Raw genomic sequence first — 18606 nt, 5'->3', positions numbered from 1 at the left:
TCATATGTATACCTGTCTCATGCCTATTTTATCCCTACTCCTTCCTGAGCAATGAGGGACTAGGTCAAATGGAAGGACTCTGTCTCAGCATTTCTCTGAACTTCTAGAATAATAGTAACTCCTGTGGATTAAGACTGTGGTCCAGGCAGTCTGCTGAGTGTTAGTTCACATCATGAACTAATATCATCCTTACCATGGTCTCCATGTTATGCTCTTGGCTAAACCTGGCCACCATCTGGTTTTATGTGGTTCATAAGCTAGGAATAGATTTCACTTTTTTTGGTAGTTTTACTGAGGTATATTTACCAAATTATATTATAAAATAGTCATGTATAACATGGTGATTACATGTATACATTGTGAAAGGATTCCCCCATTGACTTAACACATCCATCATCTCATTTATTTGTTTATTTTAATGGTAACTTTTTCCACTCTCAGTCAATTTCAAAAATGCAATACAGTGTTAGTAACTATAGTTGTGTGTTGAACATTAGATCCTCAGAACTTATTCATCTCATTACTGAACATTTGTACTGGATTATTTGCCACCCTTTGTCCCCGTCCTTAGCAACCACTTTTCCACTCTGTTTGTGTGGTTTGATTTCTTTTTTATATTCCATATTTAAGTGATACCAGGAAGAATTTGTCTTTCACTTCGCATAATGCCATCCAGGTTCATCCATTTCCTTCTTTTTACAAAGACTGAGTAATATTCCATTACAAAATACATGCCACATCTCTGTCCACTCATCTGCTGATAGACACTCAGGTTGTTTCCACACCTTGGCTATTGACTCATGCTGCAATGAATGTGAGCATGCACATACGATATAGCTTCAGCAATAATGGTTTTGTTTCCTCTGGGTATACTGTAGTCCCTCCTTATCTGTGGTTTTGTGTTCTGTGGTTTCTGTTACTCTTGGATAACTGCAGTCTGAAAGTATTTTGTTCAATAGGGTGTTTTGAGAAAGTGAGAGACTACATTCATATAGCTTTACTACAGTATAATGTTATGATTATACTATGTTATTATTAGTTATTGTTAATCTCTTACTGTCCCTAATTTATAAGTCAAGAGTTATCATAGGTATGTATGATTAGGAAAAAATATGGTATTTAAGGTACATCAGGCTTGGTTTCATGCATCTATTGGGAGTCTTGGAATATATCTCCTGTAGATGAGAGTAGATCACTGTATTGTATTTTTAAATGGTTGATAAAAACAGCAAGGACAACATTTTGTGATATGCAAAGATTAAATGAAAATCAAATTTCAGTGTTTTATTGGAGCACAAACATGTTGTTTGTTCATATCCCATCTTTAATTGCTGTCATACTATAAGAACTGAGTGGATTTACTGAGTCAGAGACTTTGAGGCTGGCAAAGTTGGAAATGTTTGCCCTATGACCCCTTGCAGAGAATGTTGATTGATCCCCACTCTAAGTGGTTCATTCTGTTTCTACTCCAGTTTTGCAAATGAGGAAACAGAAGCTGAGAGTTTTAAGTTTGGCCATAGCAATTTGTCCAGACGATGAATTTGAGATGAGATGTGCTGCACATCAAAGTCCCTGTGAGAACTTCTCCTGGACAGCTCAGAGAAATTTTAGAATAAGTATTTGTGAGGCAGTTTCTCAGTCTTCTAGTGTCTCCTAAAAAGTTGATTTCCCTCAGTGCATGAGATGTATGACTGTCGTGTGTGTGTGTGTGTGTGTGTGTTTGAGTGTGTGATTAGAGTATACAAGAAAAGAACTATGACAGGAGGATGAATTAAATACAATTTAATTTCTACATTGGAAGCAGAGGCAATCCTGTGCCAGGAGCATCTTGGAGATTGCTGCCTGTCATTTCAGTAGGAGAGTGATGGAAGGTTATCACTGCTGTCGAAGCTGATGATAGTAACACTTGTCATTGAATGATAATGATCACTTCCAACAAGAAGAGAGCAGTCCTGAGAGCAGTTCTCTGTGCTGGCTCATTTAAACATATCCCAAGAGTTACAGCTCATTGAATGAGTGAGTAATGCTCTGCCCTTTTGGTGCTCAAGTGCCATGTTGCACATGTGCAGAATGAATCTGTGCCTCTGAGCTGTTTCTTCATCAAGCCCTGTGCAGAGGACTCAGCAGCATCACTGTGCATGCTCTATACACAATGAAGACGTGGGGCTGTGCTCCTCAGTCTATACTCTAAAGACCCCCCAAGTCTCCTGCACCATCGGGACACTGCTCCTTTGGCTAGGGGTTAAAAGCTGTCATTTTTTTCTGAACCTCTTGGTGTGTACTTGGGATTCTTTGAAAGGCAAGACTTGCGTTGTTGGGCTGTTAGAGGTCCTGTTGACAACACCAAATGCTTTGCACAATTTCTCCAGAGCCTGAAATTCTAATAAATTGATCACACTTCTTTTAAAAAAAAAATAGTATCTCAGTGGAGGGAACGTGGTGAGACATATTCTAGGGGTAGCAGTTGCCCTAACACCTACTTGAGCCATAGGCTCTATGCTTCAACTGCTGCTTAAAGGTGTTAGGGGGATTTCTTTTTTTTTTTTTTATAACTGTCAGCCATAATGTATATGATAAAGATCATGCATTTATGTGTATATTCCTCTCAAGTGTTTACTTTTTCTTTCTATAGTTCTTTATGATGGAGACAGACTGATGCATTTTAAGAAAAACTGCTAAGTGATGTTTATCTCTCAAAAAAAAAAATCCTTTTTTTTTTAAACAAAGATTTGATGATGGTTGTTGGTTAAAAATAGAAATAGAAAGTTTTTTTTTTTTTTTCATTTTCACTTGGGAGCCTGCTCAACTAATCGCTTTATATCCCCAACCCCTTTTCTGGGCAAGGTTCAAAGTGGAGATGAGAAGTCTATCTCTGCTTTATAGATGGCTGTTTCTCTCCCCATGTTCTCAGTGTTAACAAACTACCAAAAATAATAATACCCTAGGATCTGATGAAGCAGAAAGAGGCCCCAGAGCTGCCCTGCCAAGATGCTTGGCCTCCACAGCCCTCAGCTGGCAGGTAACAGAGGACCCCACTGTTCTCAGTGCAATTACACATTCCTGGCATTTTTGAAGTAGATTTTTGTATTTTTTCCTTGTCAGTTACTCAGCAGTATTCTCATTTTTAGCACTTCCATGGCTGAGTACGTGTTTTTCAGCTGTCGAATTGAGCTCACATCAGTCTTTACCATCTTCTCCCTTTCATTTCCAGCTCACCTTTTCCTTCTCTTCTTTGGGTAGGAGTGTTTCTTCCAACAAAATAAAAGCTCACAATTAGGTAAAGTGTAGTACACATGTACCAGTAACCCCCTGGATCTGTCCAAACACCTTGAAGAGGTAGATGTGGCCTCTGGGCTGTTTCTGCTTCCAGAGCAAAAAACAAAGTTAGGTGTTAACTATACTTATCACGGTGATCATTTCACTATATATATTTATGTAATGACTTAGATATAAACTCAATTTATATCATTAAACTAATATGGTTATATGTCAGTTATTCTTTAATTTAAAACAAAGAGTATACCTAGGTTGAGGGTTTGAGGGTATTCAAAACTATTTCACATGAGCAGCAATTAAAGAACTGGGGATACCTATATTTGGAAAATTCAAAAGGCCTCCAAGCACTGTCCTCAAATGACAAAAGGGCTTTCCACTTGGGAGAAGCATCAGACTACTCGGGAACATCAGGGATGACGGAGTGGAAGAACTGCCTGCCTTGAGAGGTATTCAGACATGGCCCTGGAGGAGCTATCCCTGAGCCTCCCTGCCTGATCTTTAAGATGGACTCAGATATCTTTAAGATGGACTCAGAGCCTGTTAGGGCCCAGTGAGCATGCGTGCTGACCAGGTTGAAGGGAAAATGAAAGCTGTAGTTGGGACTGTTTCTTCTGATCCTCCTTTTCCCAAGCTGCTGTCAGTCAATTTTTACTTTGCTGCTGCCCTTAAATTTGTCTAATGACTCAACAATTTCTACTTTTGGAGGTGTCTATTTTATAGAAATAAAAATATGTGGTGATATATGTGTGTGTGTGTATCCATATATACACATGTTTAAATTGCAAAAAATGCAAAAATGTGGAAATAACCTGAATGATGATTAATATGAAGTAGTTGAATAAATTCTGGTGTATCCATCATATGAAGTATTAAATAGTTATTATGAATAATGAGTTAGATCTATACCGAATGAACTAGACACCCATGGGAAGGGTATCAGTTTTAGTGGGAAAAGTAAGAAAAACATATTTAGTATGATCTTATCTTGTGAAAATAAATTATAAAAGCATCTTTCACATTTGTAGTCATGTTGGCATATATTTATATGAAGTTGGGAAAAAGGATGGAAAAATATAGATGGGGTTAATGACTGTGTTTGGAGAGTTTGGGGTTGGGGTGGGAACCCAAGGGACAGAAGGAGCAAGAAGAGAGACAAAGTGAAAGGAAGTGAAGGGGAATCTCTCTCTGTCTCTTTCTTTCTCTATCTCCCTATCATATCTGTCTTCATTGGTTGTATTTAACATGTATTCTGAGGGTTTTAATAAGAGAGAGAAAAGAAAGAGAAATGACAAGAAGAAATTTGTAAGGGAAGAAAAAATTAATTTTTTATGTTATTTCCAGTTTTTACTCTGTTGTTCTCATAAAACGGTCTCAACCTTTCTCTTAAGGATAACTATAGGTTTTATAATGAAAAATTAATTTTAGTCTGTTAAAGAAAGTGATTTAAACAAATTAAAAAGTCCTGAGAAATGGTAGAGATAAAATGTTTAATTCAAAACTACATTTCTATGCAAATGGCCAACAGGTATATGAAAAAATGTTCAACATCACTTGCAATCAGGGAAATGCAAATCAAAACTACAATGAGATACCATCTTACACCAGTGAGAATGGCACATATTAAAAAAACTAGCAACAACAAATATTGGCGAGGATGCTGAGCAAAAGGAACTCTCCTGAACTGCTGGTGGGAGTGCAAACTGGTCCAACCACTATGGAAAACTGTGTGGAGATTCCTCAACCTACCAAAGATGGAGCTTCCGTATGATCCAGAAATTCCAGTCCTAGGTATTTACCCAAAGGACACAAACATTAATTCAAAAGGGCACCTGCACCCCTAGGTTTATAGCAGCATTATTTATTTACAATAGCTGAGCTATGGAAACAACCCAAATGCCCAAAAATAGATGACTGGATCAAGAAGATGTGGTACATATACACAATGGAATATTACTCAGCAATCAAAAAAGATACTCATGCAATTTGCAGCAACATGGATGGAGCTGGAAGGTACCATGCTCAGTGAAATAAGACAGAAAGAAAAAAGAAAAATACCAGATGGTCTCACTCATAGCAGGAATTTAGAAAAACAAAATAAGGGACCAGGAAAAAGACTAATTATAATAAAGTAAAAATAAAAATCAACAAGCAACTATAAACCAGAGACATACTACGTTGGGGGAGGAGGTAGGTGGATCAAAACAAGGGGGTGGGTGGGAATTGTATGGGGACTATAACCAAGATGAAAATGCATACATTGTGCAAAAATGAAAAATAATGTAAAAAATATATAAAATTAAAAAAATAATTAAAAATAAACAAAACTACATTTCTAAGTATCATGAAAGATGAATGATTTTAGAGTCATTTGTGATGTTTTTCAGTTTGTGTGTGGAGGTGTGCAATTGCTCCTAATGCTCTAGAAAAATATTTTCTTAAATCTAAGGAGCACCAGTTCAGTTAAGAAATTCATTAGTTCTTGGTGAGGAAGTATGGAGTTGCATAGAAAGAGTTTTGGAGTGTGTGTGTGTGTGTAATCAGTTTTTTTTATTTTAAAATATCCTTGTTTATATTTTTACAATCAGAAGTGGTCACCATAGTTTTCCCACTGCTGAAGTGCCCACAGTCCACCACCCTCCACCACACACTCCTCACCCCTGTTCTCTACTTTATCTCTACCCCCCACCCTCCTGAGTGTCTCAGATCTATGGTCTGCTCAGAGATACTGGTGGTTGAGCTCTCTCTTGCAATTATTTTCAAGAATTGCGTTTATATTAAAATTTTTCTCATACATTCATATTTGATTGCTGGTAGTTCTTTCTACAGAAAGGATTTGTCCCAGATATTGTAGAGTTAACTGGTATTTTAATTTTGAATTAGTATGAATAGGATATAATTTCATATGCACAGTTGGATGTAGAGTCAGAGCTGATTCCAGAGGCAAAAAAGTGAGTGAGTATGTCAGAGCCATGGAGATAGTAATACTTGTTATCATAGGTTTTCATTTTAAGATGTTCATTTTGTATGCTATCTGAAATCTGAATGCATCTTTTTTACACTTGTGTGTATCTATGAGCTTACTATTGCAAGACAAATAGTGGTGTAATAATTGAAGATGTTAGAAATTCTGTAGAAACCCCTCAGCAGGCCATTGAGATCTGGCTATTTGATATAACTAGAACATTTCAGAATCATGAATCTAAACCAGAATTTCAGTCTGCATAGTGCTAACTTGATTCAGACAGATCAAGAAGTTCTAAGTGCTGGTCTCATAGATAGATAATACTAAAAATAATACTGAAAAGAAACAAAGTAGCATCTTTGTATGGCTGACTCCACTTAAAATATCTCTTAATTCAAGGGCACCATTAATTTGGGGAAACTAGTCATGTGCTGTGACATTTTTCCACCTCAAGGACTAAAAAATATTGGATGCCAGAAACCTGAATGGTGTTTTTGGGCAATTTATCTGTCACAAGGGAATGGGAAGAATTGGAAGATGATATTTGGATGGGGAAAGGAAAGGCGAGCCGTGAGGTGGAAAAATGTTCTTATGAACTAGCTTGCTTGTATTTGCATTTGCTTTGGGCGTCCTGTTGAGCATTTTCTTTCAGTTTTGTCGTCACTGTTGTTTTGTTTCCTTGGGCATAATATCTGCTTCTTCCAGAAGATCACCCTCTCCTGCCCCCACCCCAGGCTAGGCTGAAGGGCTTCATGGCTGACTTTCCTGTGTGTGTTTGAGTCCATGGTCTTTTGCTGCTTTTCTCATGCCTTTTCTTTATGATGTTTCAGCTCATCCACCATACACCATGTGCTTTAGAGTGAAATTCTACCCACATGAACCCTTGAAGATTAAAGAAGAGCTCACAAGGTATTTTTCCTTTGTTTGTATGTTTAACATGCACCTTTCTCCAGCCAGGACCTCTGAGTGGTACAGGCTGGGAGAGCCTCCTGTCCAGAGCAAACGTCTCTACGAGCAGGCGTTTGTTTAGCAGTTTGGCTTGGAACACTTTTCTCGCACTTATTTGTCTCAGGATGTTTCAAACAGTTGTCATTGGGAGTGTAATTAAGTGCACAAAAAAGCAGTAGTTATGAGGAGGAGGTGCTCTCTGAAAACATCTGACAGCAGGGTGCTAAAAATAAAGAGAAGACGACTGTCTTTTGGATAGGGGCAAATTCAGTTAGCGCAGCCCCTGGAGCCTAGCTTCTGGATCTGTTTCTGGGAATGAAAAGATCAGTTGACAGAAGGGACTATGTGTCAACCCAAATTCTGCCTGCTAAATCACTGACGATGGGGCCGGCTCCTCTCAAGTTGTAGCCTCTTCTTATCACAACTCGCTGTCCTCAGGCCTCCTCCCTTTCATCTCCCTCTGCTGAGCCCACATTCAGTCCATCTTCGGGGCTTTTTGCTTGTATGAACAGTTTGGACTGATACTGAGCAGAGTCCCTGGGGGGCCAACTTGGTGGATGGAGGAGAGCTGTTACATTCTTAATTTTTGATAAACTCTAATTTGGCAACTGCAAATAATACCTTATATCATCATCTCTCAAAAATAATCTGCACAGGTCCAAAAGCAAGAGAAATTTAAATGCAGTTTGCAGGGGGACGTTTTGATTCTTGATATTTTGCTTTCTTGTTATTCAAGAGTCTCTCCAGTGAAGCTTGGTCATAGTGGCAATGAGGTGACCTTGGAAGGGAGAAGATGGTGCTGTTTTCTATTATTTTTGTGTAGCCGTTAGTGAGGTTTGTACTTGGAGTAGGAGTGGGAGGGTATGTGTGTGGAAAGTAGGAATAAGTAGGTAATGAACATTAAAAGTTGCGGCTGATTCTTTATAATTTGGCCTGCTTTAAAAAGTTGGGGTAAAATGCACATAAGTTAAATCTGCTATTACAAAGTGTGCAATTTGGTACATTCAAAATATTGGACACTATCACAGCTGTGTACTGCAGTACATTTTCTCATCATCCTAAAAAGAAACCCTGTAGCCATCAGCAGTTACTTCTTACTCTCCCTTCCCCCAGCCCTTGGCAACCACTAATCTATACTCTGTTCTGGACATGTCATATAAATGGATTCATACATTCTGTGGCTGGCCTGCTTTCTGGTAGAAAATTTTGTTCACTTATTTCATAAGTGCATCCTTAATTCCTAGTATCTGCATAGCTCAGGGGACAGAGGTTCTATTTGTTGAGAGAGAGAGAGAGGATCTAACTGTCCTGCACTCTAGGTGCTAATAGTTTAATTAAGATCGAATCAAATGCCAACACCAGGAATTATTTTTTCAGGTGACAAATAGCTCACCTTTGGCATTTATTTTCTCTATAGTATTGGCTAGAGGATAAAAAGTGAATATAAATTAAGGGTGGATCTTTTGTTCTTTTCTTTTTTATTAAAAAGATTTATTTATTTATTTATTCTGCAGTCAGAAGCGTGGGAGGGTGAGAGAATTCACCAGTTGGAGCGGGGAACAGAACAGGCAGACTGACGAAATACACTGCTGAGGGGAGCAGCAGGCATGGCAGGAGAGGTCTGTCGTGCCATGTGGGACCCTTGCCTACGGCCGGGGATCGAACCGGCGCTGCAAAGACTGCGGGCAGCTTCACAGCTCAGTGCTCAACCACTGCGCCACCAGGGGAGGCCGGATCTTTTGTTCTTAAGAAAAGTTCCATTTGAAAGTAAAAGAGTACAAAGTTTTAGTTAATAACTAGTTAAACCCCTCACCTCTAAATTAAGTTTGCTTGCATTTCCTTGAATTTGACTGAATAGTAAGGTGTGAATAGTAGAAATCTGTGAACACTTTTGTGTCAGCTAAGGAGATTAAAACAATGCCCTGTCCTTGCCCAGGGAGAAATGAACTTTTCTTAGTCAACAGAGTTCTTGGAATTCAAAACAAATCTGGAAATTTTAAAATGCTGCAGGTGCTTAAAGTTTGAAACCTATCTCAAAAGTAGTTAGCTTTTCTTGTTTGATAAGTTATTATTTTATTGTAAGATCCCCTTACAATAAGTTTTAAGCTTTTTTAAAAAAATATTTATGCATACAAAAACTGGAGTATAGGCCAGAGGTGCAGGGGTGCGAGAGGATTCACCAGAGAGAGTGGGGAGCAGAACAGGGAGATCTACTGAAATACACTGTGAGGGGAGTAGTGGGTGAGACAGGGTAGGTCTGCTGCGCCATGTGGGTTGCTCCCTGGCCAGGTATCGAACTCATGCCACAGTGGCTGGTGATAGCTTAATAGTGCTGTGTCTTTAACCCCTGTGCCACTAGGGAGGCCCTAAGAGGTTTCAATAAATGAGAAATTTAGGCAACATTCATTATCATTCTTAGAAGTAAAGAAGCATTCAGTAAAAGGCAGGCTTAAAAGAGCAAAACAACTAATGATACTTACAAGAAGGTATTTGAAATAATTTTTTATCCTTCTTACATTATATCTCTCCATTTCAGCAGTCATCTTACAATCCTTTATATTTCTGGGGTATTTGTAAATTGGATGTAATCACAGTATGTTTTTAATCTTCTTAGTAAGAAATTACCTTTGGAAGGAATATCATTAATGGTCACTGCATGTATGCTGAAGATCATGTGTTTTTGTTGCTTAATCCTTTCATGCAGGAGTGAAACTAAAAGAAGAAACATTATTATTTTGGAGGGTTAATGTATTAAAAATGACTAAATAGACTTGAAGTTATTTGTAAGGCTCAGTGGATTATGTTGAATTCATAGTAATCTCTGACTTTCAAGGACCTGAACTCAGATGTTGTGAAAACTGACTTTCTTTTTTCAGGAAATTTTCATCAAACTCTATTTCTGAGTTATGAGATTGGAACCCAAACCTCTCAGTTATTAGTACACAGTTATTTGAAACTACTTATCACTGCAAAACTCATCAAAAAAGTGTAAAGGAATGCTCATTGCTCAGTGAATACATGCAACACACAGAAAAGAAGCTTTATGGCATTTGGTCTGGTAGTTGACAATCTTTAAAAAAGGAAAAAGCTGATCATTTCAGGTATTTGCCTAGCACAATGCACAGCATCAAGCAGGTGCGATATGATTCACATTAACTTGGGGAACCCCAATATTCTGAGGGTGGCAGTACCTTAGCACGTTAATACCATTTCCAACCCTCCATTTCTTAACTGGTAAAATGGGGCTGTGCTCCTGGATCCTCATAGGCTGAGTAAAAGTCAGATTATTTGAGCACTACAGGTGGTAACTGGGGTGGATTAAAGAGTGGCCTCACTCACCCCAAGAACGTGGAAAGGAAAACAAAGATTGGTCTCAGAGACTTAAACAGTCGAAGGAGCCAGAATGAATTTGCACACATCTGCCAGGTTATTTTGATCAAAAACAAGACACCTCAGGCCTGACCCTTGATGCAAAGAATCCCCTTGGCTGAGGAGGAAATCTGAGGAGGACTTGGTCAGTGTGGAGGATGAAAGGACAATGACAAGATGAACTGAGACAGGGGTTGCAAATTGCTACGTTTCCCAGTCCCCATTCCTGCCCCCAGCTAAATTGGGTGCATAAGCATTTTTTGTTCAGAGCTAGTGTTTTTAAAGACATTTTGTTGCAGCATTTTAAATTCAAAGAATTTTACTTCTAAAATGAGTCCCCTTGAATTTCTGAAAGATTTGGGTTGTTTGGTCTGCTCCTCTTCTTAGCAACACTTGACTGATTTGCTCTCCATTCAGCTCCCAACCCCCTTCTGCCAGCCCTTTGTATCCATTAGCAGGTATGCCTGGCCCTGTAGCATCTAGTTTGCCCTCCCTGGAGGAAGGCGGGCACTAAGCAGATGACAGTTCTGGTTGTGAATGCATTGGCTTTCTGGCCTCGTTCCTATGCTCTTTGAGATGAATTACTGTGTCTGTCTGTCCCCAGGCTGGCCTCACTATACTGGTTAATCCATTTCCTGGCTCTCCAGTTCACACGGTGTGGATAGCATGTGCCGTGGTGTGGTGGTAGTGATGGTGGTTGTGATTGTTACTGTGTGGGCCCTGCCCTTTCCTTGGTCCTCCTCATGTCATTTTGAAAAGACCTAGTCACCCACCTTTGGAAGCAGACAGGATATGTGCAGCACCAGCCCCTTCAAATTTCCGAGTCCAGAGGGTGCCTCTTAGTGTCCTCAGCTTGTCTCAAGGGGCTTGGCATGTCTCAGCCATCCCTCAGACCCGGGAAGGGGGCAGGCTGTGGTGACCCTGGTGGATGAAGCATGAACAGTCCCCCCCCTACTTCAAGGCTACAGTCAAAACTCATGGAGACACTTTCTCTTTTTGTACTGCAGGTACCTTTTGTACCTGCAAATTAAAAGAGATATTTTCCACGGTCGACTGCTCTGCTCCTTTTCAGATGCTGCCTACCTGGGTGCCTGTATTGTGCAAGGTAAGTGTGGCCATGGCTCCTGCCCCGTTGCACTGGAGTGTGTAGCTTGCACTGTTCAGAGCCCCCTCCATCGTCCCTGCTCCCATCCTGCCCAAGATCATGATTTGAAACTAGATAAGGCTGGGTACTTGGCCCCAGAGTCCCCACTCGCCTTCCATCCCAAGCCAGCGGGTTCCTGGTGGCAGGTGCATCTATGATGGTCTGAAGAGCTTTGTCTTCAAAGCTCTCCCTGTGGTGGAGCTCAGGAGCTCTCAAAGTCCTGGAACTTGTGGTTACAAGAAGCTGTAAGGGTGTGCCTTGTTCTCTGGTCTGAGCTGCCAGGTGTGAGCCTAATGGGTATGTTGAGGGGGAGGGGAACAACATCCAGGTGTCCATTTGCTATGAAGCATCAAAGCATTGTCACAGAATATGTACACACGTGCTCACATGCGCTTACCTGTGTGTATACATGCACGTGTGCGCTGCGGCTGATTCTTCAGCTTTTCTCACCATGGTGGGTGGGTTCAGGGTCTCTTATCTCATTCTGAACCTTCCTTCCCATTTCTTGATCATTTCACCACAGGAAAATTATTTAAGCTCTTTAAGCTTTAGTTTCCTCACATTTTAAATGGAGTGGTCACATCCTTCACAGCTGTGTGAAGAGTTCATGAGATTTATTTGTAGGGTCAAACAAGTCCCAGGGGGGTGGGGTAGTAGAATGAAGCAGGCATGATGACCCATGCTTGGCTTCTGGATGTTTCACTTTGTGGAACTTGAGGGAAAGTGGGCTCCAGGGCCTGAGGCAGCACATTGCCCTGGGGATGGCCCATTGCTGGGTGAAGACGACACAGGTGTTCTGTTCCCCTGGGCCCGCTGGGAGGCAGCTGGCAGCAGGGCCTATTTGGAGAGACCCAGATGGTGCAGCCGTTTGTAGCACGAATGCTAATGACATGTTTATGAGAGAAGAAAGGACAGGGAGGTGAGGGAGGAGGTGTGTTGAGGGGGTGGACCTGGGAGAGTGAGATTACAAAGTGAACTTGCCAACTTTATAAAGAGTCTTGGAATAATGGACGATGAAGGGGCTCATGATGGATATAAGTGGTCATAGGTTACAGCCACCTGCCTTTCACAATTCTAAGCTTTATTACAGTCTAGGAGCCCCTCATTCTCCTGGGGGTTTTGCCATCATCCACCACTGTTTCTGTGGGAAGCTTTCCCCTGCCCCTGGGAGCTCCCTAGTGCCAGGTGGTGGGTTTGGCAGAGACATTAAAACCCTTGGATAAAGTCAGGGGTTAAAGTGGTCAGAACTCAGGGATGCTGTAATGACAAATAGTCCTACATCTGCTTCTGGGTCAATTATTGCCCCCAGAAGTCACCCCCTCTTTCATCACAGCTAAGTCACCCCCTCTTTCATTTGAGCCCCATAGTTCTCTAGTTTCCCTGTGAACACTGCAGATTCCTAGTTGGGGTGTACTGTCTCTGTGAGGAAAAAGTGAATTGATATGCATCTAAGCAACAGGCTGTCATATGAAGATTTCAGAATGCATTTAGGCATTAGTGAATCATGGGCATCCTCCAAGGATAGTAATGGAAAACTCATCCTCTGTTTATGTTCATAATAAAGCCCCAAAAGCCCCATCCAGATGATCAGGGCCCTCATTTATCCATTGTTGCTATTATTGCTGGCCACTCACACAGAGCCTATGGAGAAAGTAGACTTAGAAATGGACTGGCAGGATTCACGAGGACCTTTTGGCTCTAAAACACAGTAAAAACTGGATTCACAAAGTTTTTGATGCTCTGGTGATAATTCAGAGGCTCTAGAGATCGTTTACAAATGCCCATAAAATCTGCTTTGTCAGAACTGCTTAATCTTACAGAGAGTAACAGGAAACGTGCAGAAAATGATTAGAAAGTGGTGGTGGTGGGGGACATGACTTTTCATTAACTTCTTGTTTGCTAATGTTCTTTGAAGGAGTTTGTATTAAGCGTCAGTATATTCAGACTATATAAAAAACAGGCAATCACCTGGAATACAGAAAACATCTGGAATACAATGGGCATATTCAATGCATGCAGCACATTTTTTTTTTTTTTCATGATACAGCTTGCAGGACAAACACACAGAATACTAGGATCTATTTAAATCCTTTGTGGGTAAAAATATCTTTCTTGTTCCTTCTGCAAAACAGCAACATTACAGGAATTCTGTAATCATCTCTTCCTAGTGTGTTCAACCCTTGTGGATCTGTGACTCCTGGATATTCAAAACTCAGTTCAGATTTCACTTCCTCCAAGAAGTTTTTCTAAACCACTAAAGTAAACTTTCCCTGCACATTATTCTTTCTCATGCCCATGGTCGTTATTTTTTTTTTTTAAGATTTATTTATTTATGCATACAAGACCTGGGGTACAGGCCAGAGACGCGGGGGGGGGGTGTGTGTGTGAGAGGATTCACCAGAGACAAAGCAAGGAGCAGAACAGGCAGATGGACGAAATACACTGCTGAGGGGAACAGCGGGCGAGACAGGAGAGGTCTGCTTCGCCATGTGGGTTTCTCTCTGGCTGGCTGGGGATCGAACTCATGCTGCAGAGGTTGCAGGTTGCTTCATAGTGTGGTGCTTAACCCCATGTGCCACCAGGGAGGCCCACATGCCCATGGTCTTTTAAGCACTTAAATCTGAGTTATTTTGGCCTTACTATGCATTTCCTGTTATGTAGAATCTAAGTTCCATGGGTGCCTTATTCACTGTACAACTTCCCAGTATGTTGGTTGTCATCTGTCACAACTTTACTCTTGAAATCGTGTCAGAAAGGCACGATCCAACTGTATCCAACTGTTCTCCTTACGAAAAATGACGTTTGTGCAGGTAGAAGTCCTTAATTCTCTATCAACCAACTTTTGTTTAAGGTGAAGTCAGAATTAAAGACAAACTTTAAGGGACAAAGGACAGAGAGCATGGGATGGGGAGGATTGTCATTTACTTTCTCAGCAACCCTGTGCAGTTCCCATGACATTTCTTCTTAGTTTTCTGGCCTTTTCCAGGCTCCTTGTTTGCAGTGTTCAGCAGCACAAGTCCTCTATACCTCATAAGTTTCCCCGGGAAGAGAAGAACATCTCTCCCTTACCAACCACTATACACGCTGACATTTGCATTGAAGATGTCTGGTGTCTGTCATCTTCCCTGTGGACCAGTAGGGTGTATGTCCATGGTTTACCTTTTTTTTTTTTAAAGGATTTATTTTAAAGATTTATTTATTTATGCATACAAGAGCTGGGGTACAAGCCAGAGGCATGGTGGGGGGAGGTGAGAGGATTCACCAGAGACAGAGTGGGGAGCAGAACAGGCAGATGTACTGAAAGACACTGCTGAGGGGAGCAGTGGGCCAGTCAGGAGAGGTCTGCAGTGCCATGTGGGACAGCTCCCTGGCCGGGATCAAACTCTTGCTGTAGTGGCCGCGGATTGCTTCATAATGCTGTGTCTTAACCCCTTGCGCCACCAGGGAAGCCCCCATGGTTTACCTTTACAAACAAAGATTGCCCATGTTGTCTCCAGATCCTTTTATGCACTCAGAGTTTTTCTAGAATATATGCCCTGAAGTGTGATTGTGGGGTCATCATAGTTGACTAAATACCCCCAGTGCTCTCTAGAAGAACCACGTGCATCTAGAATCCTCCATATCCTCATGTCTCTTGCAACAAGCACACTCATCTACCTTCCTAGTTATAGGTCCAGTCTTATGGATGACAGAGATATTTTGTCATTTTGGTTGGCATCACCTTGATTACTGATGAGTTTGAGCATCTCTCCATATACCAGACCGTGGGTTTGCCTCTCTGGATTGCCTGTTCATATCCTTTGATATTTTTTCATCGATTTATAGGGATGTCTCACTTAGTCTAGATACTAGCCCGTGCCACTTTAGATTTTGCAAGGATATTTTTTCAACTTGTTATCTATTGCCTTGACGATGTTGTCCTTTAATGAAAAGAAATGTTTTAATTTTCATAGTTTAAATTCCTCAGTATCTTCCCCTATGGTTGATAGTATTATTTTGGTTCTCTTCAAAAGTTCTTCCTCATGTGGTGTACATTTTAGGTCACTTTAAGAACTCTATAATTTGAATCCTATTAGGAAGCTTTATAGAGCTTTGCTTTCCCTCCCAGCTTTGTCCTTTCACAGTCATTAGATGATTCAACAATGAAGGGACAGTAGATACAAATTACTGTGTTGTATGTAATTGTGCAGATGTGTTCAAGGTATACTGACTTCTATTTACCTTAAAATCATTTTGGTGAATCGGGTTCTTCTCATATAGTTTCCCCACCATTGATTATCTACTCTCCTGGACTGTATCCCCTCTTTCTGCCTGAGACACTTGCCCCTTCTGGCTCATTTCCCTTGGCAAGCTTGTGAAATCCTTAGAATGTAATTCCACTGCCAGACTATCACTTTTGTTGCTCCAGGCTGTGGTCCAAGCACATCCTAGGCCCATTGTCTCCTGAACCCTCCAGATGCTTAGATGTGCAGATATTTCTTGATACTCTGAAACACCCTCTGAAGGTGGCTGCCCTATGTTAGAATTCAGCAACCATCTTAATCTGGTATTCTTGGCCATATTTAGATACACACTCTAATTTAAAGAGCAATCCATTTATTTTTAAATGCTATCTTCTTGGGTGTCTTCATGTTGTGATTTTCAATGAATGAGCCACACTTACATAAATCTCAGAGCGTGCAGCTCCAGCCAGGGAGTTCCTACACTCAGTGAAAATTAACTGTGAAAAGAAACTTAGGAACATCCAGTAGTTTCCAACTAGAGGTGGTACCACCTCCTATCCTGGGGAACATTCAGAATAATTAGGGGGATTTTTTTGACTGGGTATGCCACTAATACTTAGTACCTGAAGGGTAAGGGTTTAAGTGTCCTACCTTGCCTTGGAGGGTCTAAAAAACAGTTAAGAATTGTTTAGCCCTTTCAGGGCTATCTGCCAGTAGTGCCCAATTGAGAAATAATATTTAAATTCCTTTATTGTATAGATGAAGAAAATGAGACTCAGTTCTCTTGGGCTAGTGCCCAAGTTCATATAACTAGATCTGAACTAGAATCTGAGCTTATTTTGTTGGGTGAGCTTATTCCAAGCTCTGGTTTTGTCAAGGGGTGGGGGAGGTGGAAGCCAGTTCACGTGCCTCCTGCTCTTTTAATCTTTCTCTCTCTTTTTATTTTTTACTGGATATAGCTGAACTCGGTGATTATGATCCTGATGAGCAACCTGAGAATTACATCAGTGAGTTTGAAATTTTTCCAAAGCAGTCACAGAAGTTGGAAAGAAAAATAGTGGAAATCCATAAAAATGAACTCAGGTAATAGGAATAGACATTTGTAAGAATGAAAAAGGTGATGTATTCTTATTGCAAGGAATGTGGAAATCATATTGTAAAGTGAGAATGTTTGTAATGTATGGGGAGACTGTTTCAGATGGCAGAGCAATATTTCTAGGTACTGTTAAAGTCCTCCCCCTGTATCAGTCTCAATAGGGCTGCTGTTTATGAACCATCAGAAGTTATCAGAATCATATATTTTCTCATGGGTTTTAACCACCCTGAGATGCTGAATGTGAAATCTAGAGTAAACGTGTAAATCTTTCTAGTTTGAATTTTCATGACTTCTCCTCCTCAAACCATTGCTAGAAACTTTAAATCCAAGTGGAGCTTACTGGCAAGGTTTCCTTTGTGGACCTGCTTTCAAGATGACAGATTGAGCACCCGTGCTGCTCCAGGAAGTTGTTAGCTGCAAAGTTGTAGTGGTAGGTACATGCAGCAAAACTGCATACAGTATTCGCTGTGTAGTAGACACTGTTCCAATTACTTGCACATATTGACTCATTTAACCTTTAACTACCTAGAAGACTGGTGCCATGCTTATTTCTGTTTTACACTGAGAAAACTGAGGCACAAAGAGATTAAACATTTTACCCAAGATAACATAGCTAACAGGTGGCAGAACCAGGATTTGAATCCAGGCAGTCTGATGCCAGACTTGAGCATTGGGACACTTCCATGCTGTATCAGGTAAAAGGAATGAAGTGTGCACACTTAGTAAATCATCCAAATTTGAAAATCAGGCAATACTCATCTAGTCTATAACAGAAAAATTGATTTTGGTAATAATAGCAAGCATGGGCACACACTGAAGAACAGCAAGAGTGGAGATACTTCTGAGCCTCTGGGAATTATTTTTAGAAACTATTGTCACTGGATTATGAATTCTGGTACAATAAATAATTGTCCCCTGTAAGGCAGTGATCCTGCTCCCTCTTTTATGCAGGCACACCCCCTTCTGGTGAGACTGAGAAGTGTGTACATGTGGGCATTAAAACTTACAGCATATTTCAGCTTAGAAAGGATGGTGTCCTTTGTTCTTAATGATCAAGATTAGACATCAAAAAAATTGTACCGATTTTGAATTACCATTGATTTGAGTAATTTTACAGTATTGTCTCCTAATGTAAAGCTTTGTTGAAATTATATGACACTGACTACTGTTTTTATATTTTGGGCATGCTAGAGATAAAAAAAAAAAACACACACACTAAAGTTCCAATATTTCAGTTGAGGGGTTTGTGGACCTGAAATGTCTGGGGAGCACAGGGTGAGATCTTTCAGATGGAGGACACATACACTGCGTGGATTGGTAGGAGACAGGGATTGAGGGTCTGCTGTGGTGAGAATTTGCAGGGCCTCAGGTGCTTGGAATATTTGGTACACACTTATTGAGTACTTACTGGGTGCCAAAACACTGTCTTACCCCATTCAGTCCTTCCAAACTATGCAAGGTAAGTGGTATTGTTCTGAGTTCCAGGTGAAAAGAGCACAGCCTGGCGTAGCTAAGGGATGTGTCTGGTTAGTGGCAGAATCAGGACTTGAACTTGGTTCTTATCAGACACAGAAGCCCATGTTCTCAT

General features: G+C 40.7%; 1 protein-coding gene across 1 annotated transcript in view; it reads left to right on the top strand.

Moving 5' to 3' along the window:
• FRMD3 (FERM domain containing 3) overlaps positions 1-18606 on the top strand; it is a gene marked incomplete at its 5' end in the record, with an annotated part of 237551 nt that overhangs the window by 152741 nt on the left and 66204 nt on the right. Inside the window, 3 exons of the mRNA XM_084238592.1 lie at positions 7069-7147; positions 11563-11660; positions 16882-17005. Of these exons, the coding sequence (XP_084094718.1) occupies positions 7069-7147; positions 11563-11660; positions 16882-17005 (301 nt within the window). The remainder of the gene's footprint in view (positions 1-7068; positions 7148-11562; positions 11661-16881; positions 17006-18606) is intronic.

The sequence above is a fragment of the Talpa europaea genome, assembly GCF_964194135.1.
Source record: "Talpa europaea genome assembly, chromosome: 7".
In the NCBI taxonomy this organism is placed as follows: Eukaryota; Metazoa; Chordata; class Mammalia; order Eulipotyphla; family Talpidae; genus Talpa; species Talpa europaea.
This window is presented reverse-complemented; position numbering and strand designations above follow the sequence as displayed.